This window comes from Octopus bimaculoides, chromosome 1, assembly GCF_046866305.1.
Source record: "Octopus bimaculoides isolate indiv1 chromosome 1, ASM4686630v1, whole genome shotgun sequence".
NCBI lineage: Eukaryota > Metazoa > Mollusca > Cephalopoda > Octopoda > Octopodidae > Octopus > Octopus bimaculoides.
The window spans coordinates 97623096-97646375 of NC_142928.1; the positions used below are offsets into that span (position 1 = coordinate 97623096).

A 23280-nucleotide genomic window follows, 5' to 3' on the forward strand; every position below is an offset into this window, starting at 1 on the left:
GTGTATCTATTTATAATGACAATGAAACTGAACTAACTAAAGACAATCTTACATTTATGTTTGGATAATTACAAATGCTCTCTGAATATTCTCACAGGGAAATTTTTAAAACTGAACTTTCAGAGACTTTTAGTCTGATGCATTGATATTCAATGAAGAAAAATGATAACTAGAAAGACTGATCTCGATAGATTTTTGTGATAATTTTGTGATAATTCTGAAATCAGCTTTGAAATTATTATTTTTTTGATATCCTGTATAGATTTTCTGTGTTGTTTAGAGTCTTATGTACTTGTCTTTATCATAAATTGTGTTATATGAGATGTGCAAGTACTTCTTGGTCCTTGCTCAAATACTCATTCTGTTACTAGGAAAAGATGAGTGTGATTTGGTTGCTTATGAACTACTGATGATACTGTGCTGTATTTATGGAGCAACTCTGGGATTCTTCTTGTATATTAATTTCATTAAGGGTTGGGAAACATGCTGCCAGTAAAATACAGGTAAAGTAGACAACATAGGCATGGCAAGAAGCTTGCTTCCCAACCACATGATTCTGGGTTCAGTTCCACTGTGTGACATCTTGGGCAAGTGTCTTCTACAATAGCCGTGGGCAAACCGAAGCCTTGTAAGTGGATTTGGTAGATAGAAACTGAAAGAAGCCTATCATATATGTCTATGTGTGTGTGTGTCTTTGTGCCTGTGTTTGTCCCCCCACCACTGCTTAACCAGTGCTAGTATGTTTACATCCCTGTAACATAGTGATTCAACAAAAGAGACCGATAGAATAAGTACCAGACTTAAAAAAATATGTACTAGGGTCAATTCATTCAACTAAAAGATTTCTGAAGACAGTACCCCAGCATAGCTGCAGTCTAATGACTGAAACAAGTAAAAGATAAAAGCTAATACATGCACGCGCGTTCTACAGAGCAACCTAAAGAAGCTTTGCTGGAATTTGGTCAGATCCAGTTGGCTTTATCTGGCTGGCATTGCCTCTATATTCTTTTGATGTCTTAAGGCTTAAAGGTCATCCCCTGCAGCATCATGACAGAAATTTCAAGTTAGTGATCAGAATTTGGTAGGCAGCATTTTTCTGTAAAGGCCTAATGGAAAATGCTGGCATTGTTTTTTATTGGTGTATTGACAGCTCCATCTTGTTCGGTAAAACAAATTTGAGATTGGTCTCTTCTTCCAGATGATGAATTTACTATAATTCACAACTTCTTTCTGTTGAGGTTATCAAATCTATTATTTAGTCTGAGATTGTTTTGCTTGACTCTGTCTTATTAACTGTACATCGCTTGGATAAAATTTTACCCATTTTCAAAGTATGTCATCATCATCATCATCATCATCATCATTTGGCATTTGTTTTCTGTGCTGGCATGGGTTAGATGGTTTGACTAGAACTGATAAGACAGAGAGCTGCACCAGGCTCCAGTCTGTTTTGGCTTGGTTTCTACAGCTTGATGTTCCTCCTAACACCAACCACTCCACAGAGTGTAGTGGGTTCCTTTTATGAGTCAACAGTATAGGTGTCTTTTACATGTCACCAGCATGGGTGCCTTTTACATATCACCAGCAGTGACCATGACTATAATTTCACTTGGCTCAGCATGTCTTCTCAAGCCCAGCAGATCACCAAAGGTCTTGGTCACTTGCCATTGCTTCCATGAGACTTAACATCCAAAGATTATACTTCACTAGCATAAAACTATGATCTGAGATAGCCAGATATATTAAAGCAACTAGAGTGTTTGTCAATGATTCAATACAAGTTTAAATTCAAGGAGAATCTTTTACTTTTAGGGTTGTGAATTTTTGTAGCCACTGAATCATTGTCATTGAATCATTGATAAACACTTTAGTTGCTTTAATATATCTGGCTATCTCAGATCATAGTTTTATGCTAGTGAAGTATGATCTTTGGATGTTGAGTCTCATGGAGGTGATGACAAGTGAATAAGACCTTTGGCGATTTGCTATGCTTGAGAAGGCATATCAAGCCAAGTGAAATCATAGTCACAGCCAGTGCCGGTGACATATAAAAGATACCTGTGTTGGGGGACACATAAAAGGTATCCACTACACTCTGTAAAGGAGTTGGCATTAGAAAGGGCATCCAACTGTAGAAACCAAGCCAAAACAGACTGGAGCCTGGTGCAGCTCTTCAGCTTACCAGTTCCAGTCAAATTATCTAACCCTTGCCAGCATGGAAAACAGATGATGATGATCATCAGTTAAAAAGAAAGAATTTAACATACTTTGAGAATAAGTGAAATTTTATACAAGCTAAGTACACAGTTAATAAGAGGGGGTTAAGCAAAATGATATCAGACTAAATAATAGATTTGACAACCTCAGCAGAAAGAAGTTGTGACTTGTAGAAAATTCCTTTTTTGAAAGAAGAGACCAATCTCAAATTCCTCTCATTGAACAAAATGGAGCTATTAATACAATGATAAAAGAGAAAACCAATATCTTCCATTATGAAGAAATTGTAGAATAATTTAGACACTGAAGATTTTATCAATAAATGGAATTATGAGGACATGTGGTTCTGGGTTCAGTCCCACTGCGCTGCACCTTGGGCAAATGTCTCCTACTATAGGCCCTGAGCTAATCAAAGTCTTGTGAGTGGATTTTGTAGATAGAGTCTGAAAGAAGCTTGTTGCACATGCATGCATGCTTGCTCGCTCATTTTAACTCTTTAGCATTTAAACTGGCTCACCTGTCCTACAATTAAACCTACAAATTAAACCCTCCCATTAAAATTAAACCTCAAGGCTACAAACGAGATATTGCATGATAAATTCAAAACAAATGTGAATAAATAAGCATTACACTTGACAGAGTGATCTGAATGCTAAAGGGTTAAATCTTCCACTTTCCATCTACCAAATTAACTGACAATAGTTTGGTTGGTTCTGGGGTTATAGTAGAAGATACTTGCCCAAGGTATCATGCAGTGGGACTGAACCTGAGACTACATAGTTAGGAAGCAAGCTTCTCAACCATACAGATATGCCTGTAACTTTGCCACTCTTGCACCTGAAGTGTTGAAGACATTGCTAGGTATACATAAATTTTAGTCTATTTTAGTCACCATGACTAAGGCCATGCTGGAATACAGCTCTTTTGCCCAGTTTTTAAATAAAAAGCAACTTACATTATCTTGTTGCCTTTTTTTTTTTTTTAAAGATATGTGTCATTTATAAGTGATTTAGCTGCTATTTCTAGAAGGTAAGGCAACTACTTGATACTCCTACTTTAGGTTATACAATTATTTTTTACTTTGATATAGAAGTCAACTTTTGTTAAGGAGATGTGTAATTGATTGAATTTACTTTAAAGTATCCTAATAATAATAATAATAATAATAATAAATAGGTGTATGTCTGTATACTGTTACTTTAGTATTTAACAGAAGTAACTGGCCTTTAATATTAATATAAGTCCTTTAACAACTCACTGGTCAGTAGTAAATTCCTTTGCCTTAGTAAGTAGGAATTTTGTTTGACATGGTTAGGGTTTCAAAATGAGAGCTAGGTAGGTAGATAAGTAGACAGACAGGAAGGCAGACTACTACATCATATGAATGCAGAATGACAAAAGTGAAAGAAATATCCTAAACTTAAGGGTCACCAAATTTATGTGTCTACTGCTGTTTATTTTTTGATACCTTGATAATTATCCATATTCCAAAAACATATTATCCATCAGGATACATTTTGAATACCTAAATTATTGCAGATACAAATCCAAATTCCTCTGTAGTGCAAAGATGGCTTCTATCAACTGGCTTTCACACATCTTTGGCTCCATGTTTTTTGCTCACTTCCTATATTGAGAGTATAATGACAGGTGAAAAAACAAGTTTGGGAAATATTGGTCTGTGGTAATGGTTTCTTCTGATAGATCATAAGTGTCAGATGAATCACTCTTCAGGTTTTACTAGTATCCATTTTACTGATACTTTAGAGCAGTAGTTCTTCACTGGGGAGTCCATAGAAGAATTTTGTGGGGTCTGTGTTAATAAAATAGTAAACTGGGGATCCACAGTAATATTTTAAGGGTCTGTGAATAAATTTTGCTGACAAATGACTGAGACCTTTGGCAATATGACATGCTTGAGTAGAAGACCCATCAAGCCAAGTGAAATCATAGTCATGGCAGATACTGGTGTTACACAAGTGACACCTATGCCAGTGGCATGTAGAAGCACCCATTTACACTCTGAGTGGTTGGCATTAAGAAGGGCATCCAACCATAGAAACCATACCAAATCAGACTGGAGTTTGGTGCAGTCCTTCAGCTTACCAGCCCTGGTCAAACCATTCAACCACTGTCAGCATGGACATCAGATGTTAAATGATGATGATGGTACACTTATTGCATGAAACAGCTAGGTTTTACATAATTGAATGTTTCTGGCCACACTCATGTTCTCTCAGAGAGGGCTATGGCAAACCTATGCAAGTGAATGTGTGAAAAACAAAATGGGAATTTTGAAAGAAGTATCTATAGAACTAGTTTTAAAACATCGAATGGAAAGGGGGTCCACAAAGAATAAAATAGTAATCAAAAGTGTCCAGAAGTTGAGAATCGCTGTTTTAGAGGAAGGGAAATCTAAGTTGGCCTTGATAGAATTTGAACTTTGAACATAAAAAGATAAAACTATATATCAACAACTGCTTGTTAAAGCATCTCTTCAAATGTTCTAGCAAGAATGTTACTACATCCCATTTAACAAAACACCTATAATAAATTTTGTTGTGTCCAAGGATCCAAGGAGAGTCATATTGTCTTAATGCCTTATTATCTAACACACCAGTTCAATTTCCACTCATTTATTATTCATATTTTTTCTTCTAAAATTTTCGTTGCTTTTGCAACCTTGTCAGTGGATAAAAACCAAGAATAAAAGCCATATTGTGCTTTGAACATGTATATAATAAATGTGCTGCAAACTTCATCGTTCAACCAACCCTTGATATGGTTGCTCAATCTACTAGAAATAACAGCCAAATCTTTCCTTAAAATCGTTTTACTGTCTTAAAAAAAGAAGGGTGATCCATTAATTAGATAATGTAGTTCTAGATATACATTTGGAACATGTTTGATCACTAGGGCTGTTTGATCAAAGCTGACCTAGAGCTAAACAACAACCTCCCCATCCTGCCATATTGTGGTCTCGACTGATGGTTCAGATCTTAGGTCATAGATGTAAGTGTCAAGCTAAACTAATTATGTTTAATCTCATCAATTAAAACCAAATTAATGAAATGATGCACTTCAAATACTATACAATTAATGCATGAAAAGTTATAGTGTATGGATTCTCCTTGCTAGATGTGATAATAAACCTTATAGTCATTTAGAGATTTTATGGTATTAGGTGTGTGTGTGTGTGTGTGTGTGTGTGTGTGTGTGTGTGTGTGTGGAGTCAAGGTAGGAAAGAGAGAGAGAGAGAGAAGTAGCTGTAAGGCACAGATTTCACTTTAGTTATCAAAATGGCAATGCATTGAAATTGGACTTATTTTTCTTGCATCAGTATCTGATGCCCTCCTGATTAGGCTAGACTGTGATGTTTTGGTAAAGAAGCTGTTTGTTAATATGTTTTCACTTAAATTCAATATATGTTATTTATAAAAATAAACACCACTGAAAATTAATTCGATGGTGTCAAAATAGGTTTCCTTAATTGGCTCAGTCTCCCATTCCTTTCGTTTTGTCAAAATTGGAGATTTTTAATTTATTTTTAAGATCATGTTTCTTCAAATTCAGAGAATTTTAATTCTTCATTCTTTGATGTGTTGTTTGTCTGAGAGTGGTAGTGAAGGGGGTGGGTGGGATGGGTGGAAAGAAGAAAGCGATGTTTGTTCACTAATTGATTTAACATATATTTATTTATTTCTTTGTTGGTTGTTCCACTTTTTAAGATTTCCTTTGTTTAAGGGTTGTAACTAACTCTATAAAAAGATGAGCTGATTAAGTTGCTGCTCTGGGATTCCAAGATACAATCTTTTGACTATTGTAATCAATTCTTTGTTCAATGTTGCAACCAAAAACATGTTTCTAGAATTAGAAAAATGACAAAGAAAAACAGTACTTTTCTTTTCCTATCTAACAGAAGTAAAAGAAGAATAAGAATAAGAACAAAACAACATCAGTATTATCAATCTCGATGACAATAAAAAGAAACTAAGTAACTGAAATATTTCCAGCTTGATAGACAAATTAAAGTTCAACTGAAACAAACATTTTAACGTGATACTGAATTATTACTTAGGTTAGCTATTATCCATGTTAGTGTTGTTATCATTATCTGTGGTTTTCTGCATGGGCCTCAGTTGTTATTTTGCGCTGACTTGGCAAACTAACACTTAACTTTTATGTCTTCAGTTCCACTTTGGTAGGAAAACCTAAGTATTTATTGGTGTGGGTGACATATGGGAATTAACAACTGAATAAGTGGATTTGACAAGATTGTAATAGTTTAGTTCCTAGTAGACTTTGTATGTGTGTATTAAGTATTATTGAACATTGGTTTTACAATAATGGTACATGATTGTAGGAGTGGTGAAGATGGCATATATTAAGACTTAATGTTTTACAGTATTTGCTTTAGTTTTATTCTGTCTGTTCTGAGTTCAAATTTTGTCTAGGTCATTTTGGTTTAGTGTCCCTCCAATGGTTGGGTCAGTTATACTTCTTTGCAATAGTCACCGTTGTGCTTAAACAAAAGAAATCAATATTTACTGTTGCAGAAAGAGGGTAGATAGAAACTCGTTGTTTAGCAATATCTGGATAGGATGCTAAGAATATTCGACTGGGCTAAGAGCAATTAGAGAACTGGAACATCTTAAAACACACATTCTCTTTGTAACACATGCACACAGCTGAGAAGCTTTTGTCAGTAAGTTAAATTGGGCATGGTGACAATCTAACTTATCCTAGATGTGGTCCTCGGTGTATTTTTGACCCAATTGAAACAGCAGTACTAATTTAATTTAAGTTCTTTACTGCTGTCCCTGACTGTTCTTCTCATAAACCATCCAAATTTGGGGGATTGAGTAAAATTGTATGTCAGTGTGGAATTTATCCTCCTCCCATGTTGCATTAAATTGGAACTGTTTTGAATTAAATTCTTTCATAATTTAATGAAAATAATTTTTCATTTGCCTCTTTGTTTATTTTTTTTGTGTTTATTTTTTTATTTCAATTTAAAATTAACTTGCTTTTAATGTTTTAAAACCCAGAATCCTAGTTTGAAATGGTATGGAAGACAAATATTCTGTGTTCTATGTGTTTTAGATGAACAGTTAGTCTCTTGGTATTATAAATGGAATCTATTTATAATTGTATTTATATTCAAATACACATGCTTACGACAAATATTTGTATTGGTTTTATTCAGGTACCAATCCACAAACACACACACACACACACAAATATTTGTATTACATATATTCACACTTGCATATACACACAAACAATATATGTGTATATGCATACACATATACACAAACAAGTATTTGTATTGGATATATTGACACACAAATATCTGTATGAAACGCACACATGTGCGCACGCACGTAACTTGCATTTTTATGTAGCTCCGTTCGGAGAAGCTGTTCTCAATTAGGGAAAACAAATTTGGTAGAGTGTGGTTTATGTAGTAATTAGTGAGTATGGAAATAAAAGAAAAATCATTCAAATGGAATTGGACTGAACATGCTGAGTATGAGTGACAATATGTGGCTGAAAAAGCTGGCAGACTGGATCCTGAGAGAGTGCCAAAGAGACAGAAGATGGCTGCAAACAAGATAAATGAGTTGGATAGATTTAACAAAAATTAGAGATCAGATATTTAAAGCTGAATGTTAATGGAGATAAAGAGAGAAACGTTTTATCTAATGGATTTATCATTGATTGATACAACATACCTTATTTGAAATCATTGTTGTACTGTACACTTGAAAGATGTAGCAATAATTATATAGCTCCCAAGTCAGCTATGATCAAGCAGACCTCTAAACACATGTAGCCTAAATGACTAGATGTGATGCACAAATCTATAGTTTGTCCCAGATACACCAACCAGTCTTCAGTTTGCCTTTGACCTGCAGTGGTGAAGTGAACTGTATGTGTTGCAGTCTGGTCATGTACTCTCTCCACTGTTCTGTTTGTTTCTGAGTGCCACTGGAAAATAGATTCCAAATGGTAGCTAATTATGTTAGCTTAAAAGTTTCATTGTTTATCACATCATCATCATCGTTTAACATCCGCTTTCCATGCTAGCATGGGTTGGACGACTTGACTGAGGACTGGTGAAACCGGATGGCAACACCAGGCTCCAATCTAAATTTGGCAGAGTTTCTACAGCTGGATGCCCTTCCTAACGCCAACCACTCAGAGAGTGTAGTAGGTGCTTTTACGTGTCACCTGCACGAAGGCCAGTCAGGCGATACTGGCAACGGCCACGCTCGAAATGGTGTCTTTTATGTGCCACCCGCACAAGCCAGTCCAGGGGCACTGGCAACGATCTCGCTCGAAAATCCTACGGAGGCCAGTCAGGCGGTACTGGCAACGGCCATGCTCAAAATGTTGCATCTTATGTGCCACCCGCACAAGAGCCAGTCCAGGGGCACTGGCAACGATCTTACTTGGCTTGCCGGGTCTTCTCACGCACAGCACATTTCCAAAGGTCTCGGTCAGCAGTCATCGCCTCGGTCTAATAATGTTTTCCTTGTTATTTTCTCAAGTAATCTTAAAGTATGAATTAATTTCAATAATATGAAGAACAAATAGAGAGAGAAAGAGAGAAATTTATCAGTAGTAATGGAAAGGTTAGACAGAAATTAATTGCTGAGAAGAGACATTGTTTACAAATTCTTCTATATGTCTCTGGATGGATTCTTATGTTTTATATGAGGTAATATGATGAGGCATGTAATCTAAGTTGACTTAACAAATGTAAGATTTGAGAACCTAGAAAGTTCCTACTTACCTACCACATTGTTCACTGACGAACAACACCAACCACTTGCCTTCAGAATTCTCTTTCCTGCATTGCTCTTGATAGGTTGCCTGTTTAGTAGATCAGAGTCTTCAACCAGTTGATCAATAAATGTCCTTCATCCGTCATATGAAAGCAGTGTCCACAGAACCTCAGTCTTCTTTCTTCTCTGGTGGAAATAACTCTTGGAACATTACCGTACAGAACCTGATTAGTTGTATGGCAATGCCAATTGATGCTAAGTGTTAAATGCTGCTCTTAAAAAGTCTTGTGCATGTTCCATCTAGTTTTCTTTCTGGTGCCTTATTTAGAGTCCATGTACTTCAGCCATATAAGAGCACAGTTTCTTGTGTTGTTCGAAACAAGCTAATCTTAACCTAGAAAACATTTCTAAATTATGTTTTGCAAATAAAAACGAATGAATTCTTAAGCATAAGGACATTGGTAACAACATCAATATGGACTGTGATGATATGGCACAGACAGTGATCTACAATTCATCACGGGAATATTTGTGATGGCATCAGTAGGGTATGTATGGTTTTTATAGAATGTGATTTAGCATGAGAAAAGACTGTGTGTATCACTTAGGGAGTGTAAGACAAAGACTAAAAGACATTAATGAATGTTACCATCTCATGGATACCAACAGGGAAAGACAATAATAAATGGTTTGTGATAGCATCATATGAGAACACAATTTCTATCACTGAAATGAAACTGAAATATTGTGATAGTGATTGAAGATTATAAATCTTTAAGTCAAAAGGTTGTCAGCTAAAATATAGACATTGAGAAATTATAAGCCTGTTTTATCTCCTTGGTGAGTGAAATTAACTAAATTCTTGAGCTTCCAACTACCATAAAAACCTAGTAAGTATGTACTACATAATACTGTATTTGGTTTCTTAAATGCACTTTAGTGATGGCCATTTATTATGCCACATACTGCAGTTTGAGGTTGAACGTTAAATAAGGTGGATATTTTAAAATTTAGTTCTGCTATATTTTCTCTAACATGAACTATTCCTGGATATCATTGCATCTGAAATGCAAGTTTTGGTAGAAGACACTTGCCCAAGGTGTCACACTGTGGGACTGAACCTTGGAAGTAAGTTTCTTACCACGCAGCTACGCTTGTGCCTGCCTACACACACACACACACACACACACACACACACACAAATATGTATGATTTATATGTGTGTGTTGTGTGTATGTATATATATATATATATATATATACACTAATACATATGTATATATGTGTATAAATTTTATATATATATATATATATATATGATTTATATACAGGAGTGGCTGTGTGGTAAGTAGCTTGCTTACCAACCACATGGTTCCGGGTTCAAGTCCCACTGCGTGGCACTTTGGGCAAGTGTTTTCTACTATAGCCTTAGGCTGACCAAAGCCTTGTGAGTGGATTTGGTAGACAGAAACTGAAAGAAGCCTGTCATATACATACACACATATGTATATGTATGTGTGTGTGTGTGTATATATATATATATACATATATATATATATATATATATATATATATATATATATATATATATATATATATGTATTTAAGGTAATGCTCGCATTACTTAAATAAATTGAAGTAGCATGAAACGTGCGTACTGCAATCACCTTTGAAATCCGTGTTGCTTATTTTTTGTTTTTAATCACCTATCCTTTTGGGATGCGTTATTCGGGTGCCTACGCATAAGTACCATATTCAACCTTGAATCTATATCTAAACCGTCTATATATATATATATATATATATATATATATATATATATATATATATATATATATATATATCTGTGTTTGTCCCCCCAACATCGCTTGACAACCGATGCTTGTGTGTTTGCGTCCCCGTAACTTAGCGGTTCGGCAAAAGTGACCGATAGAATAAGTACTAGGCTTACAAAGAATAAGTCCTGGGGTCGATTTGCTCAACTAAAGGCGGTGCTCCAGCATGGCCGCAGTCAAATGACTGAAACAAGTAAAAGAGTATATGTATGAGTGTGTGTATGTGGAATGTGGATGATTATTTGTTTATTGCATGCTGGTGTGGAAAAGCATGTAAAGCTAACAGATATATATATATATATATAGATATATATATATATATATATATATATATATATATATATATATATATATATAGGCACAGGCATGGGTGTATGGCTATCAGTATGTGACTCCTTGTGCTGCTCATATCTTGATTTATAGTGACAAAAGATAAGTGCATATGTTTATGTATGCACACATTCCTTGTGGGTGTGGGAACACCTGGGTTTGTGTCTGGGTGTGTAGTAAAACCACTTGGTGAAGGAAAGCTTCTAAATCAAACTTCTATTGACTTGTGAGTATCCTTTCATTGGAAAAATATAAAGGAAGGCTCTGTAGTTGAAACAATCTCTGCACTTAATTGTCTGCAGATAATTTAACTGTGGATACTTAGAGAGTGACATAGGTTTTGTGTGAGTTATTATAACCTAATGCAGTGCAGATATCGTTTGAGACAGCTATTATATGACAAGTAAAGCAATCATTGTGTGTGTGTGTGTGTGTGTGTGTGTGTAAATGAGTATACATATGTTGATGTGGGTGCATATATTTATATGTATTCATACATTTGTGTCTGTAATCACGCACAAATGCATACATGTGCATTTGTGTATATTTCTCTGTGTGTTGTAGATATGTGTATACATGTATTTATGTGTGTAGGTGTTCATGTGTATGCATATATTTATATGTATCTGTACTTTTGTGTCTGTAAAAACACATTCACACACTCATTTGTATGTGTATGTGTGTAATTCATGGTTTTGATTTTTTTTTTTCACTTTTTGACTTACTGGGAAATAAAATAAAAAACATTCTGAAATTCCCGGCTCACATCTCATGGAAAGTTTAAAAAAAAACCTTCTAAAGTTAAAGATTTAGAGAAAAAAATATAGAAAACTATTACTTATCTTGTTTTATTAATCACATTTATGAATAACATGTTTGTGAAGCTGCTCAAATATAAATATGGATTTTCTAAAACCTTTAAGTACATTTTTAAAAATCCTTAGTGCACTAAGCTACTTTTTGCACACATCAGTGTATCTTGGTACACCATTTGAAAACAACCAGTGTATGTGTGTGTGTGTGTGTGTGTATATATATATATATATATATATATATATATATATATATATATTTATAAATAACTAGCTCTCTATCAGCTACAATGATGAGGGTTTCAGTTGATCTAGTCAATGGAGCAGCTTGCTCATGAAATTAACATGTAAGTGGCTGAGTACTCCACAGATATATGTACCTTTAACCATAACATAGTTCTCAGGGAGATTCAGCATGACACAGAATGTGACAAGGCTAGCCTTTTGAAATTCAGGTCCTACTCATTTTTACCAGCTGAGTGGACTGGAGCAATGTGAAATAAAGTGTCTTACTCAAGGACACAGTGCACCACTGGGAATTGAACTCACCACCTTACAGCCATGAGCCAAATATCCCAACCACTAAGCCACATGCCTTTACTAACACACACATACACTCATCACTGTGTCAGACTGCCAAATGTTGTTATACACTGCTGGTGATATATTTCTAATTCTTTCTTGATTGCCCTCTTTTTTTGTCATTTTGAACCAAATCATTAAAGTTGTCTTCCCATCATTGTGGAGGCTTTCCTAGTGGCTTTTCTGATCTCTTGACAACTGCACAGTTCCACCTGTTTTCTGTGAGCCTTACAAAATGTCTGGTCCAGCTCAGAAAACTCACTCTGATCGTTCTGATAAGAAAAGAACTCCTGAATTTGTTGGTGAGCTCCAGGTCATGATTGATAATGAACCCCCACAAGTCAATCAGGTCCATTGCCAGGGACATCGGAGTGTCTGAGTTTCTTATCAGGCATGAAGATTTTCAGTATTTCTCATACAAGATGAGAAAGGGCCAATTTTTATTGCAAGCCATCAATGACAAGTGGAAAGATTGTACTACGAAGCTTTTGAACAAACCTAAGTATCCCCTCCAACTGAACATGCTTTGGTTTTTCTCAAACAAAAAAAATTTCTGCCAGGATCAGATGGTAAACACACACAACAGCTGCCATGTCCCCAAAACATGTACTGAGAGTGATAAAAATCAAACATCCAGTCAGCATCATGGTGTTTGGAGTGATCCCTAGTGATGGCGATGTTATGCCTCCATTCATCTTCCCACACGGCCTCACACTCAACACGAAGGCCTACATTAAGTGCCTGGAGGAGGTAGTGCTGCCCTGGATCAAGAGGGTGGCTGCTAGAAGACCCTATGTCTGGCAATAGGACTCTGCACCAAGCCACACAAGCAAAGGTACCCAGTCATGGCTGTCAGACAATTTCTGCGATGACATCACCCCTAACATCTGGCCATCTAACTCTCCAGATTGTAACCTGCTTGATTATTATATGTGGGGTGCAGTTGAGCAAGAGACCAACAAAACTCCTTGTAACACCAAAGATGAACTGAAAGCAAGGATTATGGAGACTGTCTAGAAGAGTTAGAGATTCCAAAGTTGTCTGGAAGCTGTTGTTGAAGACAATGGCAATTTTACTGAATAAATTTACTCTTTAGTATTTCAAGTTATTTTTATGTAATTTTGGTAAATATATCTGTTAAAATGAGATGTCAGTGTTATTTTCATTTTTGTGTAATTTAGACGATAGTTTATTCACTGCGCCCTGTGTGTGTGTGTGCACACACACACACACACACACACACACACACACACACACACACACTTGCAGCATACATGTGTGTATAAGGTATGTGTCTATGTGTGTGTGCATGCTCTCTCTCTCTCACACACACACACACACACACACATCACTCCTCACAATCACAAACACATACATGTAATAATTCATATGCTGATAGGATCATTTGATGCTAAAAGCAGTTTTATCATCAGCTATTACACCATTCGTGTTGTGGCATTGGTATTTCTTATTAAGAGATGATGATGTTATTGCTTATAAGCCATATTTACTGCGCTGGCAGCAGCAGCAGCAGCTGACATCATTAAAGACCAAAACCATAAACTTCCCATCTTGTCTTGTCTTCACATTGGCTAGCAAGGCTACAACAACAACACTCTCCGTGACAAAGTCTCAGGTGGATGTGCATTAAAACATTTGCTGCTCTTGGCTTCTCACTTGAACTAAATGGTTATGCACCAAGACCCCAGCCCTACTGCATGGCAAGCGCATCAATCCACCACTCCTCCAACAGCCAGTCCAAAACAATATTGCTTAATTACATAGCACTCTATTAAATCACTTATCCGAATAAAAGCCAGTGCTAGGGCTGCTGACAACTCTGCAAGTGACTTATATTGCATGTTTTATATTTGAGAATCTGAAGAGAAGCGATTGTAACTCTTGCTGGATTTAGTGTGATGACTGAAGAATAAAATATGTATGTTTACAGCATTGCTGCTGTTAGCTGCCATAACATTTTGTGGCAAGCTTTCATTTTGTTTTATTGTTCTTTATTTACTGCGAGAAATATTTAAATAATGTTGAATATGTCTGTTGGAGTTGAACTTGCTTTTTTTTTTTTTTCCTTTCTTTCTTTCTTTTTTTGTAAAGGATGCTTAAGGAAACAGATTTTGGTGTATAAAATGTACACACAGCAAATGCTGCATTGCATTTATATCTAGCTCACTTTGCAACCTCATGGCTTTGAGTTCAGTTTCACTGCACAACACCTTGGGCAAGTATCTTGTACTTTAGCCCTGGATTGACCAATGTCTTGTGATTGAATTTGGTAGATGGAAACTGTGGAAGCCCATCGTGTGTGTGTTTATGTTTGTCTCCCCATTATTGCTTGATGATTGGTGTTGGTTTGTTTACATCCCTGTAACTTAGCAGTTTGATAAAAGAGACCAAGAAACTAAATACCAGACTTAAAAAAAAAATAAAATAATGGGGTCGATTTGTTCAACTAAACCCTTCAGGATGGTGTCACAGCAAGGTCACAGTCTAATGACTGAAACAAGTAAAAAAAAGTTAAAACAGACAAAAAGAAAAAAAAAAAAGATATAAGGGAGTACATTTTTCCCTCCTTACTTTCCCTTTTTTTTTTATACTATTACATCATTTGTAATCCTTAACCTGTAGTCCTTGTTACTTTGTTTCTCTATGAACAAACAAACAGACAATGCTGAAGTATCTGATTAAACTATGTACACCCAAATATAAATACTGTGAACACACTGTTTTGATTACTTAAGAAAATCTCAAATAACTTCAGCTAATTTCCATCTGAGAGCAGTTTGGGTCATAGCTTTTTTGAGAGTTACTACAAATTTAACCCTTCAGCATTCATATTATTCTGTTAAATGTAATGCTTACGTATAATTACATTTTAAATTAATCATGTATATTAATTGCACAGCTTTGAGATTTCAATGTTGAGATTGCTTCTTTGTAGAATGACATTGTAAGGTAGATGTGAGAGGCTAGACATGGCTGGTTTGAACATAAAAACAAACACAAAGACACAGATATAAATACATATAAATAAATATACATAAATAAATATAGTGGCTGTGGGGTGAGAAGCTTGCTTCCCAACCACGTGGTCCCAGGTTCAATCCCACTGTGTGGCACCTTGGGCAAGTGCCTTCTACTATAACCTTGGGACAACTAAAGCCTTGTGAGTGCATTTCGTAGATGGAAACTGAAAGAAGCCTGTTGTGTATACATATATAAATATGTGTGTGTACACACACACACACACACATGGCCAAAATTGGGCTCAACCCTCTGGCTGATAACTGAAGATGAGTTGGTGACCTGTGTTTTCCGTTCATCTGTGTATTTAGTATATGTTTGTATGTTTATTTACTACAGTTTTTTAAAAAAATGATATGTATACACACAGGCATGTCATATTTTCCGTTTGTTGTCTTTTTATTTAATCCTGAAAACATTTATGCAGTGCATGCACTTATTAATTTTTTACACAAATGCGTGTGTGTGTGTATATATGTGTATATACATATATATATATGTGTGTGTGTATGTGTATGTATATATATATATATATATATATATATATATATAATATGGGGGCGGACTGGCATTGACCACAATAGGATGGTGCTTTTTACGTGCCACTGGCACGGGGACCCAGTCAAGCAGCACTGGCATTGGCCTAGGGTTAGGGTTAAGGTTATGAGTATTTTGGGAAAAATACTCATAACCCTAACTCTAAAATCCGAACCCTAACCTTAAAACCCTAAAGCTAAAACCAGTACAAATGCACGAACGATGTCATAAATAACAGTATGTCCGATAATTGTTGTTGTTGACAAATAATGTTACTAATTTTATTCAAGAGAAAATATCCCATTACACCGCACAACGTTTTGTTTACATTCCACAGCAGTAATTGTTTTCACCTCAATAGACGTCAGTGATTGGATGAAATTACCGAAATATGACAATTTTAACACAAAACAACTTTAAAAAGATAAAATTTCCTCAATAACACTAAGAGTAAAAGATGTTTTATATGACACATTCTACCAGTGTCCCAAGTTTGAAAATGTTTCGTTAAGAAAACAAGTGGTGCCCGCCAAATCAGAAAGATCCAGAATTTCTCATGTTTTAAAGAAATGTATTATTCAATCATCATGTTTGCATTTGTTTGTGATGGGCTGCTTCTAGGTGATTAGTTGACAAATTTAGTTTGGTGTTGAAGATGATGATCTTTCTCTCTTTCTCTCTCTCAACCATTGCTTTCTATCTTCCAAAATAAACATTTTTTTCTTTCTTATTATTACAGGTATGATCAAAATGGACCTGATATACGGAAGGTAAGCTAATTGCTCACATTTCTGACTTGCTTAGTGAATAAATTAAAGCATTAAACAAATAAAAAAGCATAGTGATAGAAGATGCACCCTTTGCCTCAGCTTTGGAATTCTTGAATGTTTGAAGTGTTTGGTCACAGTTAATGACTTATTAGAAACATTCCTAAGATTTGCTGCTGCTTTATGTTGTAGTATCATGCTTTATGTTGTAGTCTTTATGGATAGTCTTAGATGAGCACACTTAGTATGAAGTTAGTCTAATGAATGCTTAAGAGCAACCCGTAGATCCAGGATTACAGATTCTTACAATTCACTCTGGTGGGATTTATAGTGAAGATAGTATGCAACTGTGGTGTCTGATGGTAGATAATGGGTCATAGAAATATTAGTAGTTGTAGTGGAAAAGAGGAAAATAGAGAGGTGAGTGAATTTGGGATTATGGTGGAAGAGTAGGAATTATCCTTGACTATACTGCAGTGGAAGTGGATGTTGTTGTTTAACCTCTGATCAAGTAGACCTATAACCAAAAGCATTCCAGTTGTGACCATCCTGTCTTTTTCTTATGTGCATAGAATCCAGGACTATGTTATCCAACACATGTTCTTAACCCTTTCGAGACCAGTCCACCTGGGACAACCCTAGGTTCTATGTTACATCCTTCCTATTTTAACCCTTTAGCATTTAAATCAGCCATATCTGGCCAAAAATATTCTGCCTGTTTTATGTTCAAACTGGTCAGATTCAGCCTCTCTCACCAACCCTACAATATCATTCTAAAAAATTAAGATGACAGTATTTGATACTTGAAAATTTAAGTTTGAGGCTCCCTCATTGGTTCATACTGCAGTAGTTGCTTGTTTAGGTCTAGTGGCATTCCATCTGTCTATACATTCTAGGTTCAATTCTACCAATGTTAACTTTACCTTTCATCCTTTCAAGGGTTAATGAATAATAAAATAAATACCTGTAAGATACTGGGGTTAATGTAGTCAACTAATCCCTTCAAAATATCAGGCCTTGTGCCTATAGTAGAAAGGATTATAAGACGTATTATAGCTATTGAGTTATACCTTCTCTTTATATATATATATACACATATATATATATATATATTATAATATTAGGGAATGTAAAATTCCAAACATACAGGAATACTCAATTTAGTAATACCAAATTGAATTTTATAATAAGTAATATATGTATATAAGTATAATTTAGAGAAGAACCACCGATATACAATTCAAACTACGAAGCAGACCAATCACTATCCAGAAATCCAGAAAAGTGTACTCTACAAAATACTAATTTAAAAATCTATCAAATCTAAAAAGAAAAAGTATAAAATCTATAAAATAGTATTTTGTAGAGTATGCTTTTCTGGATGGTGATTGGTCTCCTTCATAGTTTGAATTGTATATCGGTGGTTCTTCTCTAAATTATATATATATATATATATATATATATATAGGTAAGTGGTAGGTTTGCCTCGATCCTTCAGGGGTCGTCTGAAGCATCCAAGCAACCAGGGGATGTTTAAATCTGGAGGCACTCCTGGGGAACACCTGTATGGGTACCGTCTTGGGAAGAGGGCGTCCAGAGGCAGGTAATATGTTGCTTAAACCGTAGTTTATGTATTTACTTGGAGAATGGAGCAACAAATACAAGAAAAAGCATTTCCGTTGGACTAGATAGCCATTGTTTTATTATGTGGAGCTTTCACAAGCTCCACATAATAAAACAAATGCTTTTTCTTGTATTTGTTGCTCCATTCTCTAAGTAAATATATATATATATATATATATAGTTTTAGGGAAAATAACCAAGTTTCAAGAACTCATTGAGTTTTTACCTGTAATTTTGGATTTTGTCCCTAATATTATTATATATATATATATATATATATAAAGTGAAGTATATTGCCACTTAAATGTGGCTGACCCCTAGGGGTGGATGTTACTGTTGCTTTTAGCCCCAGGAGGACATCTCTTCCAGCTGGCTTCTCGACACACTTCTGTGTCCTGTTTGTTTTGCCAAGGGAAGTTATCCCTCTCATCGTGATCTGTAGCACATATATTATTTATTATAAAATTCAATTTGGTATTACTAAATTGAATATTCCTGTATGTTTGGAATTTTACATTCCCTAATATTATAATATATATATATATATATATATATATAAAGAGAAGGGATAACTCAATAGCTATAATACGTCTTATAATCCTTTCTACTATAGGCACAAGGCCTGATATTTTGAAGGGATTAGTTGACTACATTAACCCCAGTATCTTACATATATATATATATATATATATATTACCATTGATGTTGTTGCTGCAGGTGGTGGGGATGTTAGCAGTGACTATTATAATGGTGGTTAGTTTAATCCTTGTGGAGGCTGATGTGTTGTGGTGGAGAGGTTTGCTGGTTGTTGTTGTTGATGGTGGTGGTAGGAAGTAGCATGCTGCTTTGAAATAGATCCAAACTGTGACCAAATCAACACCTTTATTAATCAAAGTAGAGAAAACTGGGTTAATTAAAAAAATATCTATTGAAACCCAGCAGGTAATCTGATGTTGTTGTTGGGTGGGTAAAGTAGTAGTGGTGGTAGTGGTGAGTTCTAGGTATAGGGGTGGTGGTGATGGTGACAGTTATGGTAGTGGTTTTGGCAATATGAATGGTAGTGATGGTGAGTGTGGCACTAACATAGCACAGTGTAGTAGTCTGTGATTGTAAAGGTGTTGGTATTGGTGGTGGGTGCTGGAGGTATTTAATGATGACAAAAGTTTTGGAAGTAGTTTGGGGGATATAGTTGGTATAGGTGTGGTTATGTAGGAGGAAGTTTGCTTCCCAACCACATGGTTCTGGGTTCAATCTCACTGAGTGGCACCTTGGGCAAGTGTTTTCTACTTCAGGCCAGCTGAAGCCTTGTGAGTGGATTTGGTAGGTGGAAACTGAAAGAAGCCTGTTGTGTATATGTATGTATGTATGTATGTGTGTGTGTATATATATTCCTCTATACACAATCATACAAAAAACCCACCTTTTTTGTATTTATTTTTACTCGCACATATATATATATATGTATATATATGCAGGAGTGGCTGTGTGGTAAGTAGCTTGCTCCCACACGTGATGCTCCTACAAAACTTTTTTTGAATCTGAACCAGGGTGAGACTACCACTACAAATTAGATTTTCTCCTTCTGAATGTGTGTATTTTATAAGAGAAAAACATATAATAATTGAAGCAGAAAAAAGATGGATTTCATACAAACTTATGTTTGTTTATTATATGACAATAATAAATGAGTTGTATGTGTTATTTTATTTATCAATACAGTCATGGCAATTATATAATACATTTCATTTAAATAGGTAATTTAGTCATTCTTGAATGTAATGATAGTAATGGCAAATTAAGTTATTGAAGTATTCATGTTGCATTAAGAGTGAATATTTCTTTATAAACAATGTTTTTGTTTTATTTCGGGGTGCATAAAGCAAAAAAGATTTGCATTTTGTCCCACATGTGATGCTCCTACGTGGAGGCACAATGACCCAGTGGTTAGGGCAGCGGACTTGCGGTCATAGGATCACGGTTTCGATTCCCAGACCGGGTGTTGTGAGTGTTTGAGCGAAAACGCCTAAAGCTCCACGAGGCTCTGGCAGGGGATGGTGGCGAACCCTGCTGTACTCTTTCACCACAACTTCCTCTCACTCTTTCTACCTGTTTCTGTTGTACCTGTATTTCAAAGGGTCAGCCTTGTCACACACTGTGTCACGCTGAATATCCCCGAGAACTACGTTAAAGGTACACGTGTCTGTGGAGTGCTCAGCCACTTGCACGTTAATTTCACGAGCAGGCTGTTCCATTGATCGGATCAGCTGGAACCCTCAACGTCGTAAGCGACGGAGTGCCAACAAAACGATGCTCTTACATAAAGTTGACCATGTGAAAAGCATGGTTCTTAAAAGTATGTAATAATTGAAGGAGAATTGAAAGATTCAGTTCCAACGTGAATGTAGGTAGAAAAATAGCTATATCATACAGAAGAATAGCTTTATGGAATGCAGGTGACTGTGCAATGGCACTGAAAAGGCCACAGGTAAAGTAGAACACCCATTTGTCACGGTTTCTTTTGACATTTGAACAGGCTGTATGGCCAAGGAAAATTGAAAGATTCAGTTTCTAATCTGAACCAGGGTGAGACTACCCTTACAGATTTAGATTTACTCCTCCTGTGTGTGTGTGTATTTTATAAGAGAAAACATGTAATAATTGAAGTAGACGAAAGATCAGTGTCCTACACGTTAAATTATTGAAGTATTCATGTTGCATTACGAGTATTTCTTTATAAACAGTATCTTTTGTTTTATTTTGGGAGTGCATAAGCTGAAAGATTTGCTTTTGCTCCCACACATGATACTCCTATATAAAGTTGGCTATGTGAAGAGCATGGTTCTTCAAGTTGCAACCCAGAAACTTTTAGTGTTTGGCCATGAGTTTTATTAATGCTCATGGCAAAAGAAAGTGGGATAGGAAACTGTAACCACTTAAATTAGAATGGGACATTAGATGGTATAACTGGTATGCAAGGAACCAAGACGGTGTCACCTTTACCACAACCAGTAAGAATATTTGCCTCACTGCAGTTCCTCATAAGTTTGTGCATAATTAGTGTTGTACCATTGCATAATTTTTGTTGAGACAAATTAGACAATAGCATAATAGCTTCCCCTGAACCCAGTACTTTCATTTTGCTGGAGAAAGAGACAGAATTTCGATTTTCTATATATATATATATAGAAGAACATAATAGCTTCCCCCGAACCATTTAGTTTTGTTTTGCTGGACAAACAAACTAATGGACATAATCTTTATATATATATATATATATATATATATATATATATATATATATATATATATATATATGCATAAAGAAATGAAGAAGCCAGTATGCTTTGCTGGATGTGCAATGTCAGTGTGCATGATTGACAGTGTAAGCATCTTGAGAGAAAAGTTAGGCATAAGAGGAATCAGATGTGTGTAAGAGAGATGACATGTGATGCATATGGATGAGGACAGCTGTGTAAAGAAGTGCTGATCTAACTGTGGAGAGAACCCGTGGTAGAGATAGTCCCAGGAAGACATGGGACAAGGTGGTGAAGCATGATCTTCAAACTTTGACTGGTGACCGAGACTTTTGGCAATGTGCTGTGCTTAAGAGGACCTGTCAAGCCAAGTGCACCTGTGCTGGCGGCACATAAAGAACATCTTTTGAATGTTGGGTTTCACGGAGACAAAGTGGCTGAGTTCCTTTTAAGTGTTGGGCCTCACGGGGGCAATGACCAAGACCTTTGGCATTATGTTGTGTTTGAGAAGACCCATCAAGCCGAGCAAAATCGCAGTAGTGGTAGATACCGGTGGTACGTAAATGCACCCCAGCGTCATGCAAATGGCACCCATGCTGGTGGCACATAAAAGCACCCATTACACTCTTGAGATGGTTGGTGTTAGGAAGTGCGTCCAGCTGTAGAAAACCATGCTACATCAGACTGGAGTCTGGTGCAGCTTTCCAGTGTACCAGCTCAGTGAAACCATCCAGCCTATGCCAGCATGGACAACAGACGATAAATGATGATGATATATATATGATATTTATGTATTATAATTTATATATAAATATATATATATATAAAATGTTTATGTGTGTGTGTGTATATATATATATATATATATATATATATGTAGATGTTTGTATCTCCTTGTCTTGACATCACATGGTAGTTGAAAATGACTGTCCCTGTCGTACAAGCAGAGTCATTCATTTCCAATATCCTGCGAGAACATGTCTGGCCATGGGGAAATGTAATCTTGCTTGGGAACAGGCAAGGATTGACGACAGGAAGGGCATCTGTCCATAGAAAAACGTACCTCAAATAAACTGTCCAACCCATGCAAACATGGAAAAGTGTACATTAAAATAATGATGATTATAGTTGGATTTAGTGGAGGCATAGTACAGGTGGGTTGGTGGTGGTAGGAGTGGATAGAGAAAGAAATTCCTCATTATTTTTGCTTCAAACCCCTACTAGATTCAAGGGACTTGTGGTGGTAGTGGGAGCCGGGCGAATTGTGCTTGTTGTTGTTGTAGTGGAGGCTTTTTATTTGCTTTTCAAATACAGTTAAACAATACTTTGTTGTTATCATTTCCCCTCAATTCAATTTACAGTCTCTGTTGTCCCCTACACTTCCTTCTCCTGCATTCATTACCATCTCTTTAGTGCTAATTAGTTTTCTATCACTAAATGTTTTTTGTTCTGTTTACACACACGCATACACACATTGTGTCTGTGTGCGAAAGA

At 35.9% G+C, this 23280-nt stretch overlaps 1 protein-coding gene across 14 annotated transcripts in view; it reads left to right on the plus strand.

Moving 5' to 3' along the window:
* The window catches only part of LOC106879882 (uncharacterized), a 164255-nt gene that overhangs the window by 94528 nt on the left and 46447 nt on the right, over nt 1-23280 (plus strand). For all 14 annotated transcript variants that reach the window (XM_014929608.3, XM_014929613.3, XM_089354531.1 and 11 more), the window contains one exon: nt 16882-16912. In XM_014929608.3, coding sequence (XP_014785094.2) covers nt 16882-16912 — 31 coding nt within the window. The remainder of the gene's footprint in view (nt 1-16881; nt 16913-23280) is intronic.